General features: G+C 39.2%; 1 protein-coding gene across 3 annotated transcripts in view; it reads left to right on the plus strand.

Annotated features, from left to right (window-relative positions):
- Positions 1–20929, plus strand: part of DMGDH (dimethylglycine dehydrogenase) — a 63297-nt gene extending 42368 nt beyond the window's left edge. For 2 of the 3 annotated variants that reach the window (XM_045847918.1, XM_045847920.1), the window contains 2 exons: positions 14173–14307; positions 19538–20929. In XM_045847918.1, coding sequence (XP_045703874.1) covers positions 14173–14307; positions 19538–19753 — 351 coding nt within the window. In that variant the 3' untranslated portion in view covers positions 19754–20929. The remainder of the gene's footprint in view (positions 1–14172; positions 14308–19537) is intronic. The other variant, XM_045847919.1, reaches the window with a different exon arrangement.

Genomic DNA, 20929 nt, shown 5'->3' on the forward strand with positions numbered 1-20929 from the left:
AGAGGGAAAGTGAGGAAGAAACAGAGGGAGAGAAACATCCATGTGAGAGAGAAACATTGATGAGTTGCCTCTCGTACATGCCCTATCTGGGGACTGAGCCCATAACCTAGCATGCGCCTTGACCAGGAATCCAACCAGTGACCTTTTCCTTTGCAGGATGACACCCAACCAACTGAGCCACACTGGTCAGGGCAGTATGAATGTTTTAATGATGTTAATTCTTTCTATCCATAAACACAATATACATTTTCACTTATTTGTATCTTCTTCAACTTCTTCCTATATGCTTTAAAAAATCTTGAGGTTCAGGCTGCATCCCAGATCAGTTTAAAAAGAATCTTGCTGGTAGGGACTTAGGCATCAGTATTTTTTTTTAATTCCCCAGATGATTCTAGAAAAGATTGAGAATAATTTTTTCAGATCAGTGATTTTCAACTAGCTGAACTTTTCTATCTTGGAGAACTTTCAAAACATTACTGATGTTGTGCCCCAGTGGTTCTCAAAGTGGGGCTCACAGGCCAGCACATCAGTGTTGCCTTGGATCTGTCAGAAATGCAAGGTGTTGAGTACCATCCCAGACCCCAAAATCAGAAACTGCGTGCCCAACGGTCTGTCTTAACACGTCTTGCAGTAGACTTTTATTTAAAAAAGAATTGTTCCAATTACACTTTACATTCAATATTATTTTGTATTAGTTCCAGATGTACAGCATAGTGGTGAGACAATCATATACTTTACAAAGTGTTTCCCATGATATTTCTAGTACCATACGTAGTTATTACAATATTAGCACCATACATGGTTATTATAATATTATTGACTATATTTCCTGTGCTGCACTGTACACCCCCTGACTGTTTTGTAACTACCAGCCTGTACTTCTCAAACCTTTCCCCTTTTTTACCCAGTCCCCCACCCCCTCCCTCTGGCAACCATCCATCTGTTCTCTGGAGCTATAAGAGGAGATTCTGACTCACACTCGAGTTCGAGAACCCTGACCTACCCCAAACCAACTGGCTGGGCATGGGGGGCGGTGATAATAGGGTCTAGGATTCTTGGTTTTATTATGCAGTGAAGATTGAGAACCACTGTCTTAGTGTTTTTTAACCTCATGCCTGCTGTGGTCCTAGGAATAAACATGAAAGCAGAGGAACAGGCAGAGTCATCAGAGGCTGGTGCTATAGAGTCTGAGTGGAATGGCTGAAAGTCGGCAGATGCATGACCCATTTTGGCTAGTCTGCAGGTGAATACATTCTATCCCCCCTTCTTTGGAACTGGCAGTAATTTGTTTTTTTAATCACCAGATCCTAGCTAGGTGGCCTTGGGAAAGCTATTTCATGTTGTACCTGAGATTGCTAATCTGTGAAATGAGGGCTCCCTTGCCATGTCTAAAATTCTAGGAACTACCAGCTAGCACAGCAGTTGATGATATCAGTGCTACATTATCTACATGAGCCACATAGTTGTGTCATTTTAATTAAGCCATCCTTATTCTCTTACCCATTTCCATGGCTGAATGATAAGAAATAGAAAGGAAAGAAAGAAAAAAGGAAGAAAAACTTAGGTTGAGATAAAGCTTGTAATTCCTGAAACATCTTTCAGAGTGTATTCAGAGTGTATCAGACTAGCAGGCATTGAACCATTATCCTCACTTGTACCGAATTTCCTTTATGAAATAGTAATTCCACCCTACAAACTTAAATGTGCTGGTTAGTGGACTGCTTTATAATTTGGAAGTCCGTGTACCTTGGTCTAGGAATGAATTGAAGTAATTATTTAGATTGCTTTTATTTACCATTATTTTATTTTAACAGCTTAACTAAACATGCAATAAATTGAAATATAAAAGTATACTGTTTGATAAGTTTTAATGCATGTTTATATTCATGGAACCATCGCCACAATGAAGATAGTGAGCATGTTGCTCATCCCCAGAAGTGTGTTCATGCCCCTTTGCAATCTCTACCTCCAAACCCTCCACGCACCCTGATGTGATCCCAAGGAACCTTCTGGCACTGTAGACTACTTTACATTTTCTAGAGTTTTATATAAATGCAATCATACAAATGTACCCTTTGTTTTCTTTCACTCAATATAATTAGTTTGAGACTCATCTGTGGTGTTCCATGTATCAATAGATCATTCCTTTTGATACTAGGAGATATATATATTTGCTGATTAACTCTTGTTGTTTTCAGCTTATGGCTGTTACAAATAAAATGGCTATGAACATTTGTGTACAAGTACTTGTATGGACAAATACTTTCTTTTTTTTCTTGGATAAATACCTAGGAGTGAAGTGGGTAGATAAAATATCAGGCATGTGTTAATTTTTAAGACACTGTTTTGTAAAGTGATGTACCATTTTATATTTTACATTTCTACCAGCAGTATACAAGAGTTCCAGTTCCTGTACAACTTTGCCAATCACTTGTCATGGTCAGTCTTTTTAACTTTAGTTTTTCTGAGAGGTAGGTAGTAGTATCTCATCAAAGTTTTAATTTATTTTTTTAATGTCTTGATATTGAACATATTTTTATGTACTTGTCTACTATCCCTATCTCTTTTTATGTGAAGTATCTGGTCAATTCTTTTACTAATTTTTAGTTGTTTTCTTTTCTTTTCTTTTTGTGTTTAGTTTTAGAAGTTCTTTATGTATTCCAGGTACAAATTCTTTATTAGATACATGCTTTACAAATATCTTTTCCCAGTCTGTGTCTTGTCATTTCATTTGTCTAATAGTCTTTCAAAGAACAGAGCTTTTTAAAAAAAAATTTTTATTTAAATTGTTGTTGCAGTACAATTTTCTATCTTTTACTCCCATCCCAGCCCACCCACCCAACCCTCACCTCCTCCCTCCCATTTCTACCCTCCCCTTGTTTTTATCCATGTGTCCTTATACTCATTCCTATAAACCCTTCCCCTTTTCCCCTGAAATTCCCTCTCCTCTCCCCTCTGAACTCTGTCAGTCTGTTCTTTATTTCAGTGTCTTTGGTTATATTTTGCTTGTTTCTTTGTTTTAGGTTCCTGTTAAAGGTGAGATCATATGGTATTTGTCTTTCACTGCCTGGCTTATTTTGCTTAGCATAATACTTTCCAGTTGCATCCATGCTGTTGCAAAGGGTAGGAGCTCCTTCTTTCTTTCTGCTGCATAGAATTCCATTGTGTAAATGTACCATAGCTTTTTGATCCATTCATTTACTGATGGGCATCTAGGTTGCTTCCAACACTTGGCTATTGTAAATTGTGCTGCTATGAACATTGGGGTGCATAGGTTCTTTTGGACTGTTGTTTCAGGGTTCTTAGGATATAATCCTAGCAGTGGAATTGCAGCGTCAAAAGGCAGATCCATTTTTAGTTTTCTGAGAAAAATTCCATACTGTTTTCCATAGTGGTTGTACCAGCCTGCAATTCCACCAACAGTGTACTAGGGTCCCCTTTTCACCACAACCTCTCCAACACTTGTTGTTTATTGCTTTGTTTATGATGGCCATTCTGACTGGTGTGAAGTGGTATCTCATTGTGGTTTTAATTTGTATCTCTATGAAAGCTAGTGATACTGAGCATCTTTTCATGTGTTTCTGGATCATCTGTATGTCCTCCTTGGAGAAGTGTCTGTTCAAGTCCTTTGGCCATTTTTTAAGTGGATTGCTTTTCTTCTTAGAGTGTAGTCGTGTAAGTTCTTTATATATTTTGGAGATTAAACATTGTCTGAGGTATCATTGGCAAATATGTTTTCCCATACAGTTGGTTCTCTTTTTATTTTAATACTATTTTCTTTAGCTGTGCAGAAGCTTTTTATTTTGATGAGATCCCATTTGTTTATTCTTTCCTTTATGTCCCTTGCTCTGGGGGATGTATCAGTAAAAATGTTGCTGCGTGAAATATCTGAGATTTTCCTGCCTATGTTTTCCTCTAGGACTTTAATGGCAACATGGCTTATATTTAAGTCTTTTATCCACCTTGAATTTATTTTTGTGTATGGTATAAGTTGGTGCTTGAGTTTCATTTTTTTGCATGTAGCTGTCCTGTTTTCCCAACACCATTTGTTGAACAGACTGTTTTTACTCCATTTTATGTTGAACTTCTTAATTTTTTAAAAAAATGTATTCATTGATTTTAGAGAGACGGGGAGTATGAGAGAGAGAGAGAGAGAGAGAGAGAGAGAGAGAGAGAGAGAGATTTGTTGTTCTACTTATTTATGCACTCATTGGTTGATTCCTGTATGTGCCCTGACCTGGATCAAACCCACACACTTGGAGTATTGGAACAACGTTCTAACCAACTCAGCTACCCAGCCAGAGCTAATGTATTGAAGTTTTTAAAGTATATTTTATTGATTATGCTATTACAGTTTTCCCAATTTTCCCTCTTTATCTCCCCTCTGACCTGCACCCCCAATCCTCCAGCATCCCCCCCTTAGTTTATGTCCATGGATTGCACATATAAGTTCTTTGAATTCTCCGTTTCCTATACCATTTTGACCTCTCCCCATCCATTTTATGCCTACCGATTATGCTTCCTCCCTATTCCTCCCTTCCCCCTACCCACTGAAAACCCTCCATGTGATGTCCATTTCCTTGATTCTGTTCCTGTTCTAGTTGTTTGCTTAGTTTTTGTTTTCATTGTTTTTCTTTTTTTAGGTTCATTTGTTGATAGTTGTGAGTCTGTTGTCATTTCACTGTTCATAGTTTTTGATCTTCAATTTCTTAGATAAGTCCCTTTAACATTTCATATAATAAGGACTTGGTGATGATGCACACCTTTAACTTGACCTTATCTGGGAAGTACTTTATCTGTCTTTCCATTCTAAATGATAGCTTTGCTGGATAGAGTCATCTTAGATGTAGGTCCTTGCCTTTTATGCCTTCAAATGCTTCTTTCCAGTCCCTTCTTGCCTGCAAGGTTTCATTTGAGAAATCAGCTGACAGTCTTATGTGGCAGTCTTACTCCTTTGTGGGTAACTGTTTCCCTTCCTCTTGCTGCTTTTAAGATTCTCTCTTTATCTTTAATCTTGGGTAACTTAATGATGATGTGCCTTGGTGTGTTCTTCTTTGGGTCCAGCTTCTTTGGGATGCTGGGCTTCCTAGACTTCCTGGAAGTCTATTTCCTTCACCAGATTGGGGAAGTTTTCCTTCATTATTTGTTGAAATAAGTTTTCAATGTCTTGCTCTTGTTCTTCTCCTTCTGGCACCCCTATCATTTGGATATTGGAATCTTGAAAGTTGCCCCAGAGGTTTCTAAGCTTCTCTTTATTTTTTGAATTCTTGTTTCTTCATTCTATTCCAGTTGGATGTTTATTTCTTCCTTTTGTTCCAAATCATTGCTTTGACTCCTAGTTTCCTTCCTGTCACTGTTGGTTCCCTGAATATTTTGCTTTATTTTACTTTGTGTATTCTTCATTTGTTCTTTCATTTTGTGACCAAGCTCAATCAGTTCTGTGAGCATTTTGATTACCAAGGCTTTAAATTCTCCATCAGATATGTTGGCTATATCCTCCTTGCTTAGCTCTCTTTCTGGAGTTTTGCTCTGTTCTTTCATTTGGGGCATATTTCTTTGTCTATTTCACCTGTTAAGTTGTAAGGGGGAAGGACCTTAGTTATTCACCTGGGCAGGGCAACCCTCCTTGCTGTGTTATGGCACTGTTCATGGGGGAGGGGTCAGGGAGGGAACAATGCAGCTCACCTGCTCGGCTCTAGCCCCATTTCCAATGAACTCTTGTGGGAGACTGGGAGTTTCTCCCACCATGGCAACCCCCACTGTAGTCTATAGTGAGCTCTGAGTCTCAGTTTCCCATTCAACCAGCCCCACCTGCATGGTCAGCCCATCTTACCGGTCTGGTTGGTCTGGTTGACTATTTCTTAAATTCCTTGGTTGTTGGAGTTCCATGCAGTTTGATTTTCTGGTACTTTGGTTGTTTATTGATTTTAGATTGGTTATTATCCTTCTTTTGGTTGTGTGAGGAAGGAAAGGGTTTCTACCTACACTTCCATCTTAACCAGAACCTCTTACCTGACTCTGATTTTTTAAATTTTTAAAGTCCTTATCTGTAGTTTGTTAATGAGTCATGCTTTTGGTGTATATCTATGAAATCTTTGCCTAATCCAAAATCACAAAGATTTTCTGATGTTTTTCCTAGGGGTTTTATCATCTTTTTACATTTAGGTCTATGGCTCATTTTTACTTAATTTTTGTATCTGGTGCAAGATATGAAGTTTATTTTTTAGCATATAAACATTCAATTGTTTTCAGCACCATTTGTTAAAAAGACTAGTGTTCTGAACTGCATTTCCTTGTGTATCTTTGTCAAAAATCAGTTGTCCATATGTGTTTAGGTCTGTTTCTGGATTCTACTATGTTCTATTGATCTGCAGATGATCCCCCACTTACAAATGTTCAACTTAATGATTTTTCAACTTTTTGATGGTACAAAAGCAATATGCATTCAGTCAAAAGTGTACTTTGAGTTTTGATCTTTTCCCAGGCTAGCAACATGCTTTATAATATTCTCTGTGATGCTGGTCATTGGTAGCCAGATGATTTTGCCCAACTGTAGGCTAATGTGAGTGTTCTGGGCACGTGGAAGATACACTAGGCTAAGCTATGATGTTTGCTAGGTTAAGTGTATTAAATACATTTTTGATATATTTCAACTTACAATGAATAGTAATTTGAGAAGCATCTGTATTGATCTTCTTGATACCGCTACCATACTATCTTGATAGTGGTAGCTTAGCTCATGTTGTGGTAGCCCTGCAACTTTGTTCTTCTTTTTCAAAGTTGTTTTAGCTGTTTTATGTCCTCTGAATCCCCATATATTTCAGAGTCACCCTGTCAATTTATTATTTTTTTAAAAGGCCTGCTGAGATTTTGATTGGTTTTGCATTCTCTAGGTCAGTTTGTCTTCCAACTCATGGACAAGGTATATCTCTCAATTTATTTAGGTAATCTTTTTGCATTTTTATTTTAGTGTAAATGGAGTTTTTAATTTCAATTTTCAGTTTTGTATTGCTAGTAAACAGAAAACAATTGGGTTTTGTACATTGATCTTGTGTTCTACAGCTTTGCTGAACTCACTGACTACTTCTAGTAGTGTGCTTTTCTGTAGACTTCTTTGGATTTTCTACATGGACAATTATGTTCTAAAAATAAGTTTTTAAATAAATATACAAGTAAGTATATAAATAAATAAGTATATAAATAAGTTTTGCTTTATCTTTTCTAATCTGGATGCTTTTTATTTCTTTTTCTTGCATTATTGAACTGGCTAGAACCTCCTTCAACAAAGTTAAATAGAAGTAGTGAGAGCAGACATCGTTATGTGTTCTGGTCATAAGTGGGAAGCATTCAGTCTTTCATTCAAGTACAGTGTTAGCTACAGGTTTTACAGGGTGCTTTTATCAGTTGAGGACATTTATTTCTATTTCCAGTGCTAAAAGTTTTTTTTAAATTGGGAATATTAGATTTTGGCAAATGCTCTTTCTGCATCTATTGAAATAATCGTGTTTTTATTTTTTATATGGTAAATTACATTTATTAATTTTCAAATATTAACCCACATTTCATTTTTGGAATAAAACCCACTTAGTTATATATTACGTTTTTCCATATTGTTGGATTTTACTTGATAATTTAAAAAAGAAAATTTGCAGCTACATTCTCCTTATAAGATGTTGCAGCTTATAATTCTTTCTTTCTCTCTCTCTGTCTCTCTCTCTTTGAACAGAATGTAAGCTCCGTAAGTACAGTTCTAACAATGCAAAATGTGTTTCGTTTACCATTTTATGCCCAGCACCTACCTCAGGGCTGGCAGATAACAGCTGCCGAGCAAGTATTACATTGTTGAAAGCAGTGTTGAGAGAGGGTGATGGAAAATGCTGGAGACTCATGATGAAGGGCCTCACTTACTAGGCTAAAGAACTTGGAGTGCACCATGACTGGTGTGGCTCAGTTGGCTGAGCATTGTCCCACAAAGCGATAGGTTGCTGGTTCGATTTCCCATCAGGATACATGCCTAGGTTGTGGGTTCAGTGCCCAGTTGAGACCTATACTAGAGGCAACCAATCAACATTCTCTCTCACATCGATGTTCCTCTCCCTCTGTTTCTCTCTCCCTTCCCTTCTCTCTCTCTCTCTCTCAAAAAAAAAAAAAGAATTTGTAGTGTATCCTGGAGACATTGGGAAGCCATGAAGGGTGTTGAGTAAGGAGTGAGACTCTAGTAATGAAAAACAAATTAAAAGGCTATTAGCCTGGTCCTGGGGGGATCACCTTCCCAATTATTGGAGAAATCCAGTGGAGAGATCTCAAGGGCTTCAACTAAGACAGTGGCCATAGGATGGAGAAGAAAGAGTTGTGAGTGATATTAAGATGGCAGGGTGGAGACCCCATGAGGACTATATGTGAAAAGTATGCTGAGGAGGAGTTTGGAAGAATTTGTGGGGTTGCAGAGCTCTGGAAAAGCCAAGTGCAGAGTCTCAGGCAGCAGCTAAGCATATGGTTTTGGAGACCTCTGGTCCAAAAGTATAGATTTGGATGATTCATATGAAAGGTGGTAATTAAAGCTAGGGGTGTGTTGGGAGCACCTCTTCTATAGCACCCTGTCCTTACCAATGAGGTACTTATCATACCCCATAAGACTGGAGGCTTCCTCAACTAGACTGTGAGCCCCCTGAGGACGGGGCCAAGAGTTCTTAGGGCTAGAACCATCTAATAATTACTAGGGGCTTTGTAAGTATTTGTTGAACAGTTTGAATCATGGGTCTGCCACTTACTGGTTCTAAAACTAAACAAGTTGCTTCACCTATAAGCACTTCAGTTTCCTCATCTCTAAAATGAAGAAACTATCCATCTCATAGGTTTGTTACAAGTATTAGATGAGATAAAGAACATTTGGTACTTTTATAAACATTAGTTCCATCTGATTGAATTGACTCTAAAATCTTTTAGACTTAAAAGAAAGAGCTATAGATAAAGCTCTTTCAATTTTTTTAAGACCCCAGCAAGAAAGATTTTAGGTCCCTGGTGAGACTTCATTTCTTCATGTTTTCCTCATTTTCTTTAATAATTATTTAGTTTGCATTTAGACTTGAGTGCTATACTAAAAACACCAAGTGGGTGTTTCTCACTTTAGCGAGATGAAAACTATTATGAAAACTCTATTATGTAATATCGCTAATGCTGTTAAACATGGATGTACATCAGACAAAGCCACAAGTCCATCGCGCTGTTCTTGTTTGAATCATTAGACTCAAACACTGGAAAGTAAATATTCTCCTTGGCAGTGAATCTAGTGAAGGTCATAAAGAACACACACAACGGGGGCTCTCTTCCATCTGTAAAAGTAGGAGCAAATTCCACCCCCAGTGCTGCGCCTGGTTTCTAAGGCGGGGGGCTTTCTTGGGAGCCAGGATGTTACAGCAATTGTCTTATGCCTTTGTAACCTCTTGATATTTAAGTTAAAGGGACTTGGGCCAAAAATTATATCAAATTGGTGACTTCCTTGAATTTTCTAATGGGTATACACCCCAAATATATGAAACAAAAAAACCTCCAAAATTTAGGTTTTTATAATTCCTCTCCCAGTCTGTGAAAACCTACTAGGCTGGCTCTGTCCGTAGGAGACCCTTCCTTCTGCTGCCCCAGTCAAACCTCGGTTCTAGAATGTCTTGGTTCTCCAACAGTTTGGTTCTCTGTCAGGTTGTTCATGGAAAATATGTCCTGCTTGTCTAGGAAAACCCAAAGTCTCAGTTTTCCAACAGACAACACTTCCATGCTGATACCTGTGGGCTCGGCCACTCGTCTCTCAGGTGACAAACAGAGGAGACTCAGTTTTCAAACATATTGCTTCTTGCACAGTTTTCTGGAATGAATTTAGTTCAAGAACTGAGGTTCCATTATTGAATTTGACTTTAGCTACATCTGAGAACTCTCCATTGCCCTGAGAAGTGGGACCAGTAATGTACTGGTTTATTTCATTTCCATATACTTTTAGCTAATATGTGTAGTTTTAAAAGAGCTAATAAGAGATGAGTAATTACATTTCACTTAAAATCTACTTAGTATTTTCATCTATGTGGGTGTTAGATTTAGTATGTATCACAGGTGGCTGTTTTAATAGATCTTATTGCTCTTTAAAATTAATAAATTAAAAAATATAAGCCAAGGTTATTTTTAAGCTATAGTCTCAGTGCCCCAGGAATGTACATCTCTTAAAGACATGAATAGCTATTTCTATAGTTAGTTTGGTAGTGACTCATTAAAGAAATGTGTTTCTGTTCTCAGGTCATCTCGAAAGCACCAGTTTTAATCACAGCACTTACTTTTAGTCATTTTTCCCTCTCTCATTTATAATTAATAACTATGTAATACAGTAAAATCTACAGCCTTGCGAGGAAAGTCAAGCGAAACAAGAATGACGTGACATCACCCCCCTTCAGATCTTCCCAGTCCGGCACAAGGGGAGCTCGGGAAGGGCGTGTCGTCTCAAGGGGCTGGGGTCACCTCTTCTCCGGGTTGGACGTCTGTGTTCCTTACATTTCACTAGGTTTTGTTGTTTGAGTGCTGTTTTCATTCATGTCTGAGAATAATATTGCTGACAAGATCACTTCCTAATTCAGGGACATATAGATGTCAAATTTCATTAATACTAGCCTTAGGGTATTTTCAAATCCTTTTATGTAATACAAAAATATTATTGGACAGTGAATATATTTCAAATAGGTTTCGGATACCTAGGAATAATTTAAAAAATATTTTTAAAGTATTTATAGCAGCTGTGTCTGCCAATGAGGGTCTCCAGGTATGGTCATTAAAAAATACATATGGATAAAATCTAAAGGTGCTGAGTTATGTAGCCGTGTAACTGAGCCTCACCTTTGCTGGGCCTTTCTCGTCCATGAACTGAGGTAAAATTTGCTGTCTCGTAGGAATGCCATGAGGGTTAAATGAGCTCACAAATGTACAGCCCTCAGCACTGTGTCTAGCACCAAGTGCTTAATACATTGTAAATATTATCAACATTATTTCTTTTTTACTGAATTCATCACTTTCATTTTTCTCTTCTAAAGGAAGTATTCTGGGATTGTCCCCCTAGCCCCTCCTTTCCCTGGTTCCTGCGATTATCCGATACTTTATGTCCCTGCTTAGACTTTGGTGAGGTTGTGAATTTGGCAAAGGTTGAGTTAGGCCCCCCTTCCAGCACATATTCCCTCAACCCCCTGGCACCCGCCCCGATAGCTCTCATCCAGCACCCCCACAAGGACCCATTTCTGAAAGCTCTCCTTGTGGCCATCCTTCACCACAGCCCCCCAAAGGTGTAGCAGGTGTCAGGGTAAGCGGCTCATTGGAAGCCCCTCACAGAAGACGAAAGTCCGCGCTGGGGCTCCCGAGAGCGTCCTTCTAAACCGGTTTCCTGATTTCTTGGCCAGATTCACTTTTAGACTCCAAATCCACCATCTGTGGGTTCGTGCAAAGATCAAATTATAATGTAAATGTAAGAGTTTTTGGAAAAGGCTACGCAGGCAGTAGTTATTATGAAAGCTCATCTTTAACAATTCAGTTCACACTCCTCCCTCCGTGCAATTGTTGCGGACGGACCCTGCTGCAGCGCCGCCCCTCCCGCCCAGAGGGAAGGGATCGCACTGGTCCCTGAGCCCCCACTGTGCTGACCCCGATCCTACAGCATGTTTGTTTGCATCCCTGCCTCCACACAGCAGACATGCTTGCTTTGAATTTACAAAATATTGTATTAACAACATTGACACTCTCACTGAACAAACAGAACCAACATTGAGTCGTGTTTCAAATTGGTGTAGCTGATTTGTGTGCTATCGTGTGTCTTGTTCCACCAAATTCCAGCAATCTCAATTTATCCTCCTCGCTTCTGACGTGTTAACACATCGAGGAGATACAAGAATTTCCAGACTGGGCATGTCGTGAGGTGGAGGGAAGAGGCCACATCTCCTCAGCAGCCTTGCGGGAGCTGTGACCACGGTTCCCTTTAGCTCCGAATGCCTCGTGCCTGACACAGTATATGATACACAGCAGGGGGATAACAGTTGAGTAAATAATCGAAAGAAAGTTCTGTAATAGGGACTCACGAAGACCCAAAACCTTCAAGGTCTAATGAATCTCTAAGAGTACAGATTTAGAGTTCATAACAGGAGGTACGGAAACTGTTTGGCTCTCCCGGCCCCCCCGGCCACAGATCACGCTGTGCCACGTACTGGCCTCTCAGCGCTGGTGCCAGGGCTTGTCCACACGGTAAAGGGGAGACCGCCCGGCCCTCTAAAGACTTCCCCTTGCCATTATTTAGCCATAGTGTAAGTCTTCTTTTAAAAAGGTCGCAAAAAAAAATGTTGCTATTGTTATAGGGTTCTTTCTATGTTCACGTACCCATGTTTTAACCATAATGAACTTTGGTTTGTGACTTTTGTTATGAATTTTTCCTATATATGAATTTCCCACATATGAAATCAGATGAATCAAGCTCTTCCTATGGATTTGCTTTGTTTTCCCCTGGCAGTCCTATCTTACATAACACGGGATCAAGACTTCTTTGAATTTTTGCCTGGCTTCATAATAAAGCTTTAGAATTGGTTGCCTTCTGATTCACACTGGGGAAGGGGAAAGAATTGGACTTTCATTTTGCAATTATTTTAACCTAGGCCAATGGACACTTTCTGTAGCTTCCTATACAGGTCAGCAATTTAAAGTTGCAATATCCATAGAAATCACTATTCATTGTGGACCTACCCCGAAAGTTCTGAGTTAGTAAAGGAGTGAACTGGTGGTCTTAGGCAGAGAGAATGGGAGGACCCCTCTTGCTACTTAACCAAGAGGTTAAGGGGACTTACTGCACCAATCCAAAATGTTTTGTGTGCAGGAAGAGCTGTATAAATCCTAAATGTTGAAAGCAGAAGAAATTTTTTGGCATGAAATATTTTTTCCTCCTTTTTTTTTGGCCAATGAAGAAATTAAAGTCATTGTTCCCTTTCTTTTCTCTTAGAGAGTAGTTGATCTGCACATAAGAATTATTTCTGAGAATTTAATTTCCCACAGTGTAACCCTGATTAGATCTCACTCTCAGCGATGTGATTTGTGCATCTCTGATGCCCCGTTTCTGCGTCTGGCAGGAGTGCTGGTCTGAGCGCACAGCACATGGACGCCGTCCTCCCGTGCTCCGTCCTCTGAACTCCTCCTGCTCTCAGCCACTGACTAGTGTCTTCCACTCGCCTGGCCTTCTGGTTGCACAGAATTGTCTCTCCTGTATTAACTAAGTATCTCCACTGATGAGTTATCACTCGCCTGTTCATTGTAAAGTGTTATTAATAAATGTGAAAGCCCTGAAGTTTGCCTGATTCCTCCATTCCTCCTTTTTTCACGCATACGAATGGATTCAAGGTTATCCCTGTGACACTGCCGCTCGCTCGCACTCAGTTGTGTTGCGTTGGAAGTAACCCTGAGTGTGCCCAGAGGAATGCACCAGGAATAGGAATGTCATCTGTCATGTGCTGCATGGAAGGAGGGGGAAAAATGTTAAAATGCGCGATGTTAGAGATAAGCTCTTTGATCCAACCGTCTGTGCCTGGCCAACGCTGTGACCCACACAGGGCCTGGCATGGTGCCCCACACCCGGGCTCAGTGCCTCTGTACGTTTCCTGAACAAGCTAATGGGTGCAACTCAGTAGGTTAATACATTCCCTGGATCATTATTCTGAAGAAGGAAAAAGACATCAAGTATTTGGGAGTTGTTTTTTGGCATCACATTTCAAACAGTGAATTTCCTTCTTGTGAAAGGCTTACTATCGGTAGAAACTGAGTAGCACTTCGTTCACCACCAGCCAGGACCACTGCCCAGAACCATTAGATGCAAGGGTCACTTTCATAATCCACCCTTGCAGTATAATAATACCTTATGTTTTCTGCCTAGGTAGCTCTGGTAGAATTGTTATCACAAGTTATTACCCTTAAGTCTAACCTATTCAGAAATAGGTGGCTGATATTGTCATTTGAGGACTAAGAAATATTTGTCTAGACGTTTGATCCAATCTGTACTTTTATTGAATGTGTAATTGGCAAGAAAATAGCAAAGACAAATTTAAATGCTTGCATCTCTAACCTTGTCACGGCGTTTGAGCATTCATTCATCATCATTATCTTGGATTCCCGCAGCCAGCAGACTTTATAGGAAAGCAAGCACTGAAACAGATTAAAGCCAAGGGGTTGAAACGGAGACTGGTCTGCCTCACCTTGGCAACGGACGATGTTGATCCGGAGGGAAATGAGAGCATCTGGCACAATGGCAAGGTGAGAGCCGAGGACCTCCCAGTGGGGCCACTGCAGCGTTTCTGCAACAGGGACTCCCTGGTCTCTATCTGTCTCCTTTCAGAAGTTTTGCTCTTTATTTATCTCTTTTTGGGTTGACAAACTTTTGATTTCTGGGCTGACATTCAAGAAACAGAAATCAATTAACTAAAAGGAAAACAAAATGCTACACAGTTTCAAAAACAAAAAATTCATATGCTTTGGTTAAAGAAAATAAACCCAAGAACTTGAAAGACATTCGACAACGAGGAAGGTATGATTTAGAGAGTAAGATCATCTACCTGCCCACCACATCCATGTCTGTGAATGCAGAGATGGATTTTATAATGAATTTGGCTCCCAACTTAGCTTCTTTCAGGAGAAGGTGATTCGAACCGGAGCACATTGGCAGGAAAAAAATTCTAAATGAAAACATCTATGACAATAAAGGGTAGGGACTTAGGAAGCAAAGTGAAAAGTGGAAACCACTTTGTTCTTCAGGAAGAGTAAAATTACCTTCTTCTCACTTTGGGATGCTACATTTCATTTTCTCTTTTGGTTTTCAGTAAAACCAGGTAACTCATGATAGACTTCATCTCCACCCTTTTCATGACTACTTGTAAAACCCAATTTGCTGTACAGCTCAAGGTGTTGCTGCATTTTGGCTGGGGTCATCAGGCAGGTGCAGGGCACGCACCTTAGACTGGGGGGCGGGCACAGAGCCTTCACCTGAACAGCTGGTTTGCATGGAACAGTGTCTGCTTGGTCGATACCCAGGGACCCACACACTCCATGCCTCCGTTGTTACTCACGCCCTGCAGCCTACCTAATATTAATTCCCATTTCCCCCATCTCTTCAGTGACAAAAAGAGCACTGGAGGTGCGTAAAGCCAGTGGGCTCGCATACCAGCCTTTGGATTACTGAAGAAATGGCCATTCGGGCCGAGGCATAGGTCAGTCGGGCATAGAGCTAACTAACATCTACAGAGCTCCTACTGTGTGCTGGGTGGTTTTTATGTACTCTCTAATCTGATGTTACCACACCCCTCCCAGATATGTACAATCATCTTCATTTTTATGAGGCTGATCATTTTGCTGAGGCTTTGAGGCTGGGAGAGGTGAAGTAGCTTGAGGTTACACAGCTCATGACTGACGGAGCTGATTTCTGACACAGGCATAGTTGGACTTTGAATTGCTTATCTTTTCTTCTAAGTCGTGCCGAATACCCCGGTTTACTCTCTTCTCTGTCTCTGCTGAGGTCCCACTGCAGTGTCTTCAGCACTAATTAGGTACCCACAGTTCTCGTAGATGTGAGTAGCAGCTGGATGCCATTAGACAATAAGAAGCCAACATACTTTTCTCAGATCTTGAACTCTTTCTTAAGTGCCTCCCCTATAGTTGTGCTGCCTTTTTCTTGTGTTTGAACCTTTCCTACTCTTAACTCACTGTTTCCCCTTCCTCTTTCTATTTTAAACCTCTGGTTCAGCCCTCTTTTCTTAGTAGGCTTTTCCTCCAATTTCAAATTTGCCCACAGTTTCTGCTGATAACCACCTCTGCCACAGACCAACGGTGTGACCTGATCCTAGCCTCTCTGGGCCTCAGTTTTCTCATCTATAAAGTAAAGCTATTGGAAAAGATAATGTCTAAGGTTCTTTCCAGCTCTAATTAATCTTCCCTAGGGATTATATTTTTCCCACCTCATTTTTCTTACGCTTTACATTTTCACTGTATTTCATCCAGCTTTCCCAGTCTTAACAATATAGAGCACACCCATCCTTCCACCAACTTTCTGTTTTACTGGGCCACGGATTGACAGATTACACTATAACATTCTGTTTGCAACCCCACACCAACTAGGATGAACTGACAGACTCTTAGCATGCTAAATATGATGATACCCAAGTTAAAGTTAAAAAGCCTGGACATCTGTACCTTATATTCACACAATGTTATATGTTAATTATGCCCCCAAGCTGGGAGGGGGAACCCTGGAAACTAAAGTCCATTTTTGAATTTTCCTTTGCTGTATCTGTGTGGTGAGTTTACATGCTATATTGTTCATCTTTCCCACAGTATGTCATCTGCTTACAAAGAGCTTAACCTATTTGTAGGATCCTTTATTAATACTATCGCTGCTAAATTTTCTGAAATCAGCTTATCTGCTGTTTGGTGCTTAATAGGCTCTGCATTTTATCACGTGGACAACCCTCTTCAATCCACTTTGTGCTCTAGAATAATGTGATATAGTTTTTGCTTTTTATTTCCTGATTTTGTCTGGACTTGTACTGCCTTTGGTATTTGGCATTCCATTCCTGCAAATATTTCCAATGCTGAGATAGGGTACAAATGTACTCAAGCAATCAACAAGTTTTTATTGAGTGTTTACTCTGTGCCAGCAATATTCTAGGCACCAGGGATGCTGCGGTGAACAAAATAGGCAAGAATCTCTGTCCCCGTGGAGCTTAGATTCCAGGGGCAGGAGAGATCAACGATGAACATATAAATAAAATAAGTGGCCGTCAGGGAGTGAGTAGCACACTGAGGAAAAGGAAAGTCCAGTTGGGAGATGGGCAGTGCTGAATAGAGGGATTATAATTTTATTTTTTTAATTTTTTTAAGGATTATAATTTTAAATAAGGTTTATTTTTTTTTTAATCAAGGCACAAAGATAGGAATGAGAAGGTGTTTCCCTGAGTTTTAAAAGCAGCTTTGCTGGTAAGTAGGTGTTGAAGAAGATTACAAAAAAAGGAAGTTTGGAGAATTTAGAACGTGTTCTTTTTCATTATTCATAAACTAAAACACCCCAGGACAACCAAAGAAACAATATATCATCCAATTTAAATTATGTGACCACCTTCAAAGGCCGTTTACCAAGTTATCTTCTCTAAGTCGGTTAGAGGCGTCTTCAGGTCTCATAAGAGAAGAACGAGAAAAGGCTAAAAATAAACGAGCCTTCTTTACATTGGTACCAAGGAGGCCAATGTTTGATTTCACGAAGAATATATGGAGACAACTGTACTTGAACAACAAGAATATGAGAATGAGCATCTACTAAGCAGGTTGTTCTTGTTATTTATTCACTGAGCAAAAAGAACCGGTGAATTTAATTGAATGTGAAGATTTTAAGGTAGAAACAATATAAAATTTATGCTAGAAAAAAAATGTTTCCCTGGATATTTAGTAATAGGATAAAAGAAAAGGACAGACTTCTAAAATACTCTGGGCAGCTAACTCCGAGATTAGTGGGAAATTAAAGGAGAAATGAAAGTAATCTAGCAGAAAGCAAAGCATTCAATACATATTTTCAAAATAGCTTTCACAAAAAATATGCTACTCCTTTAACTTACTAAAGCAGAAAGAACTGTAAGACAATCACTGCTGGGATTTTAAGAGAGGGGAGAGCCCGAGGAAGTGGTGTTCATTCCCAGTCCCCAAAGAGTGGCTCTGGGGTCTTGACCTAGTGAGTTAGGGGATTTGGCCAAGAGACTTGCTCAGGCCTCTCCCTGTTTTCTTAAGATACCCAAGGAAGTCAGGCTAACTTTCCCAGCTCTCCAGAAACAGGTCTCTGTTCTACAGACTGGGACATGAACCCAAAGTTACCAAGAAAGTCTTTCAAAAGCAGCGATTAAGAATCCAGCCTCCTTGATGCAGATTGCTGTCTTATATCACTTAACTATGATCTAAAGGAGAAAAGCAATTTTAAAACGTGTATTATCCCAGCAATACTTGGGCAGTTAATCTACAAGAGAGAAGCCTTTACTAATGAATGCATTTATGGTTTTTTTTTTAAATCAGCCAGTTCTCACCATAACAAGTTCAGAAGTGATACAGAGAGGTTCTGATTTGGTATTTCAAAAAACTGGGGCTACAGAGGTAGGAGTCTATATTTAATTTCATGAAAGTACAGCACCTAAAAGACTAGACGTGCTGTAAAAACTGTTGACTCTAGTGGGCTCTTTGCTGAGGCAGCCAAAAGGCCACCAGGCTGATGCCTGTCTGCGTGTGTTTCAGGGCAGCGGCTGCGACATGTGAGCTGGACGGCGAGGCTGTGCGGATGGGTGCGACGTTGTGTTGCCGGGAGAGGCCATTCAGAGCAGGGCCATAAATCATATTTGGCTTTTGTTGTCTTCCTTTTACATTTTTCAATGTGGTATTTTAACCCAATATATGTGTAAAAGCATTTTAATCTGCTTTTCCTTCTATTTCAAACTTTCCTTTAGACCTTTAGATCTGGTTTCCACTTATCCTCTTATCTTCTAATCAGCCTTGTTATACTGAAATTTTTTTTTGTAGCATAAAGCTTTTGCTTTCCTCTCCTGTGTTTGATTCCTTGTTCAGTATTTTCCTCTGTTTTGCCGTCCCAAGTCATCCTATTTCATCCTCCTTCAGGGGGATTGTTCCTGCTGAACACCGTGCCTCCACTCATCTGGGAAGTTTCATGTCCCATCTCCACCCGCCTAATTGCACCCACCTTCAAAGAGTAGCACAAATCCTGGCTTAATTATGTTGACTTAACCGTCTTGACTTCCTGTTATATTTCCTCCTCTCTCTCTGTTAATTCCTCAGTGAGGCTGGAAGCTCATGAGGGTGGGAACCAGGCCTCTACTAATTCTCTGGAATGTACGGAGTAGGGCTGGAAGGGTTAAAGTTAACATTTATTTAAGTGCCTAGCAGTTGCCAGGAACTGCTAAATGCTACCTGTAGTCACACACAGAACGTTCACTTCCCATTGACTGTATGTCAATAAATAGTTTAATTGAGTACTGTTTTGGCAGGCTGTGTTCTCAACCCCACCGGGGACAGTTAACTAGGTTTGCATTTGGGTTTTAGATTTTTCTCCCATGTATTTATTGTTGCCATACTAGTTTGATAATAGAAGAGAATTTCTTTTAAGTGTAAAGTGAAAATATTCCATTCTTCCTCCTATTAGACCTCTTGGCACGCAAATGAGCAAATGCTGCCAGGTATTAAGAAACTAGGTGTTATTATTTAAAAATGAAAAGTTTCAAAGTAATATACCTATATAAATTTGAGAATTACTTTTCATAATTTGTAAATTTTCATTAATTTTCTCAAAAAAGTGAAGTTTTCCTCCTGGTGGTATACCCATAGACAGCATATCGTAAAACTTTCAGATTGTGAACTGAATCTCGAATTTAAATGTTTCCAGCTGGAGGGGAGAGGCACAAAGCTGTGGCCTGCACTCCGAACATCTCTGGGCCTTGTTTTTCAGGTGGTTGGCAACACGACCTCTGGGAGCTACAGTTACAGCATCCAGAAGAGTCTGGCTTTTGCATACGTCCCTGTAGAGCTGAGCAAGGTAGGACAACAAGTGGAAGTTGAACTATTAGGCAAGCATTACCCAGCAGTCATCATACAAGAACCCTTGGTACTGACGGAACCAACCAGAAACCGGCTTCAGAAAAAAAGTGGAAAGGACAAAATTTGAAAAAGATATTCAGCAGTCAAATGAATTATGTGTGCAAAATTATCATTGATTTGCAGGGGAACAAGGAAAACCAAGGACTTATTTCAAAATCATCAAAATCTAGATTTAGAATCTTAAAACCTGTCTCCTCTTCTCTTTGGTAGATAGCATAATGGATTAGTACTTTACATTGTTTCAGATGAAGAAATTAGAAATGAATGCTTTTAGTACCCTGTACTGTTGCTTATAAAATTCAATCAGTAAAACATTTGTTTGCTAATATACAATCATTATTGCAATAGAATTAGAGGACATTATATAATTTCATTTTATTTTTAAAGACATTAAATAATTTTAGAAACATATGCATATGGTTTTTATTACCTGAAAACCAATTAATATATTATGTTTTACATAAAAACAAATGCAATACTGTTAATGGATTCACTGCATTGAGAAACATCTTCTTAGTTGATGAAGAATAGGCTTGATAAAGTATAGGCTTTTTATAATATATCTTTGATAAAAATAGTAAAATTTAATGTTGATATATTTTATTCAGTTCTCTGAAATATTTATTTTCTTGATGACCTCTCTGAAAACAGCTTTATGGGACATTATTATTGTCTTTTCAAAGGTTGTTTTAGAAGAGAACTTACAAAAAAACAAAAACGGTCTTTCAAAGGAAGCAATACTTGTAAACCTTCTGAAATGAAGCTGAAATAGGAATAGATTGTGCCAGTACAGACACAGTTTGAATACTGAACACCTCTCTGTGGGGAGAATTAATGCAAGTTGACATCACGCTGTGCCGTTCTGAATATCATTTCACAAAGCACTTCACAAAACAGCTCAAACAAGAGCTTAAGAGCTAACAGGACTGCCCTTAGTGCTGCGTGCAGCAAGAAAAAAATCCATTTAGGAGTAATTCTTTGATATACTTCTTGAAATTATTTGGGTTTAGTTGACTGAGTAAATCACATTTTTGGTAAAAGGTAATTTATCATTTATAATTTATTATATACTTGTTAAACATTTATTGAATTTCTCCTAGGTATTAAAGAAAGATGAATGTGAAACATGAGAAGATTCTGTAATGAAAATAGATTTTCAAATAATTTCTTGCAAGTTTTGAAAAAGTGTCTAATTTGTATTTTAAATGTTTCATTAAAGTAATTCTATATTAGAACACTTCAA

The sequence above is a fragment of the Phyllostomus hastatus genome, unplaced genomic scaffold (genome assembly GCF_019186645.2).
Source record: "Phyllostomus hastatus isolate PE091 unplaced genomic scaffold, TTU_PhHast_1.1 phas_contig_58, whole genome shotgun sequence".
Classification (NCBI taxonomy): domain Eukaryota; kingdom Metazoa; phylum Chordata; class Mammalia; order Chiroptera; family Phyllostomidae; genus Phyllostomus; species Phyllostomus hastatus.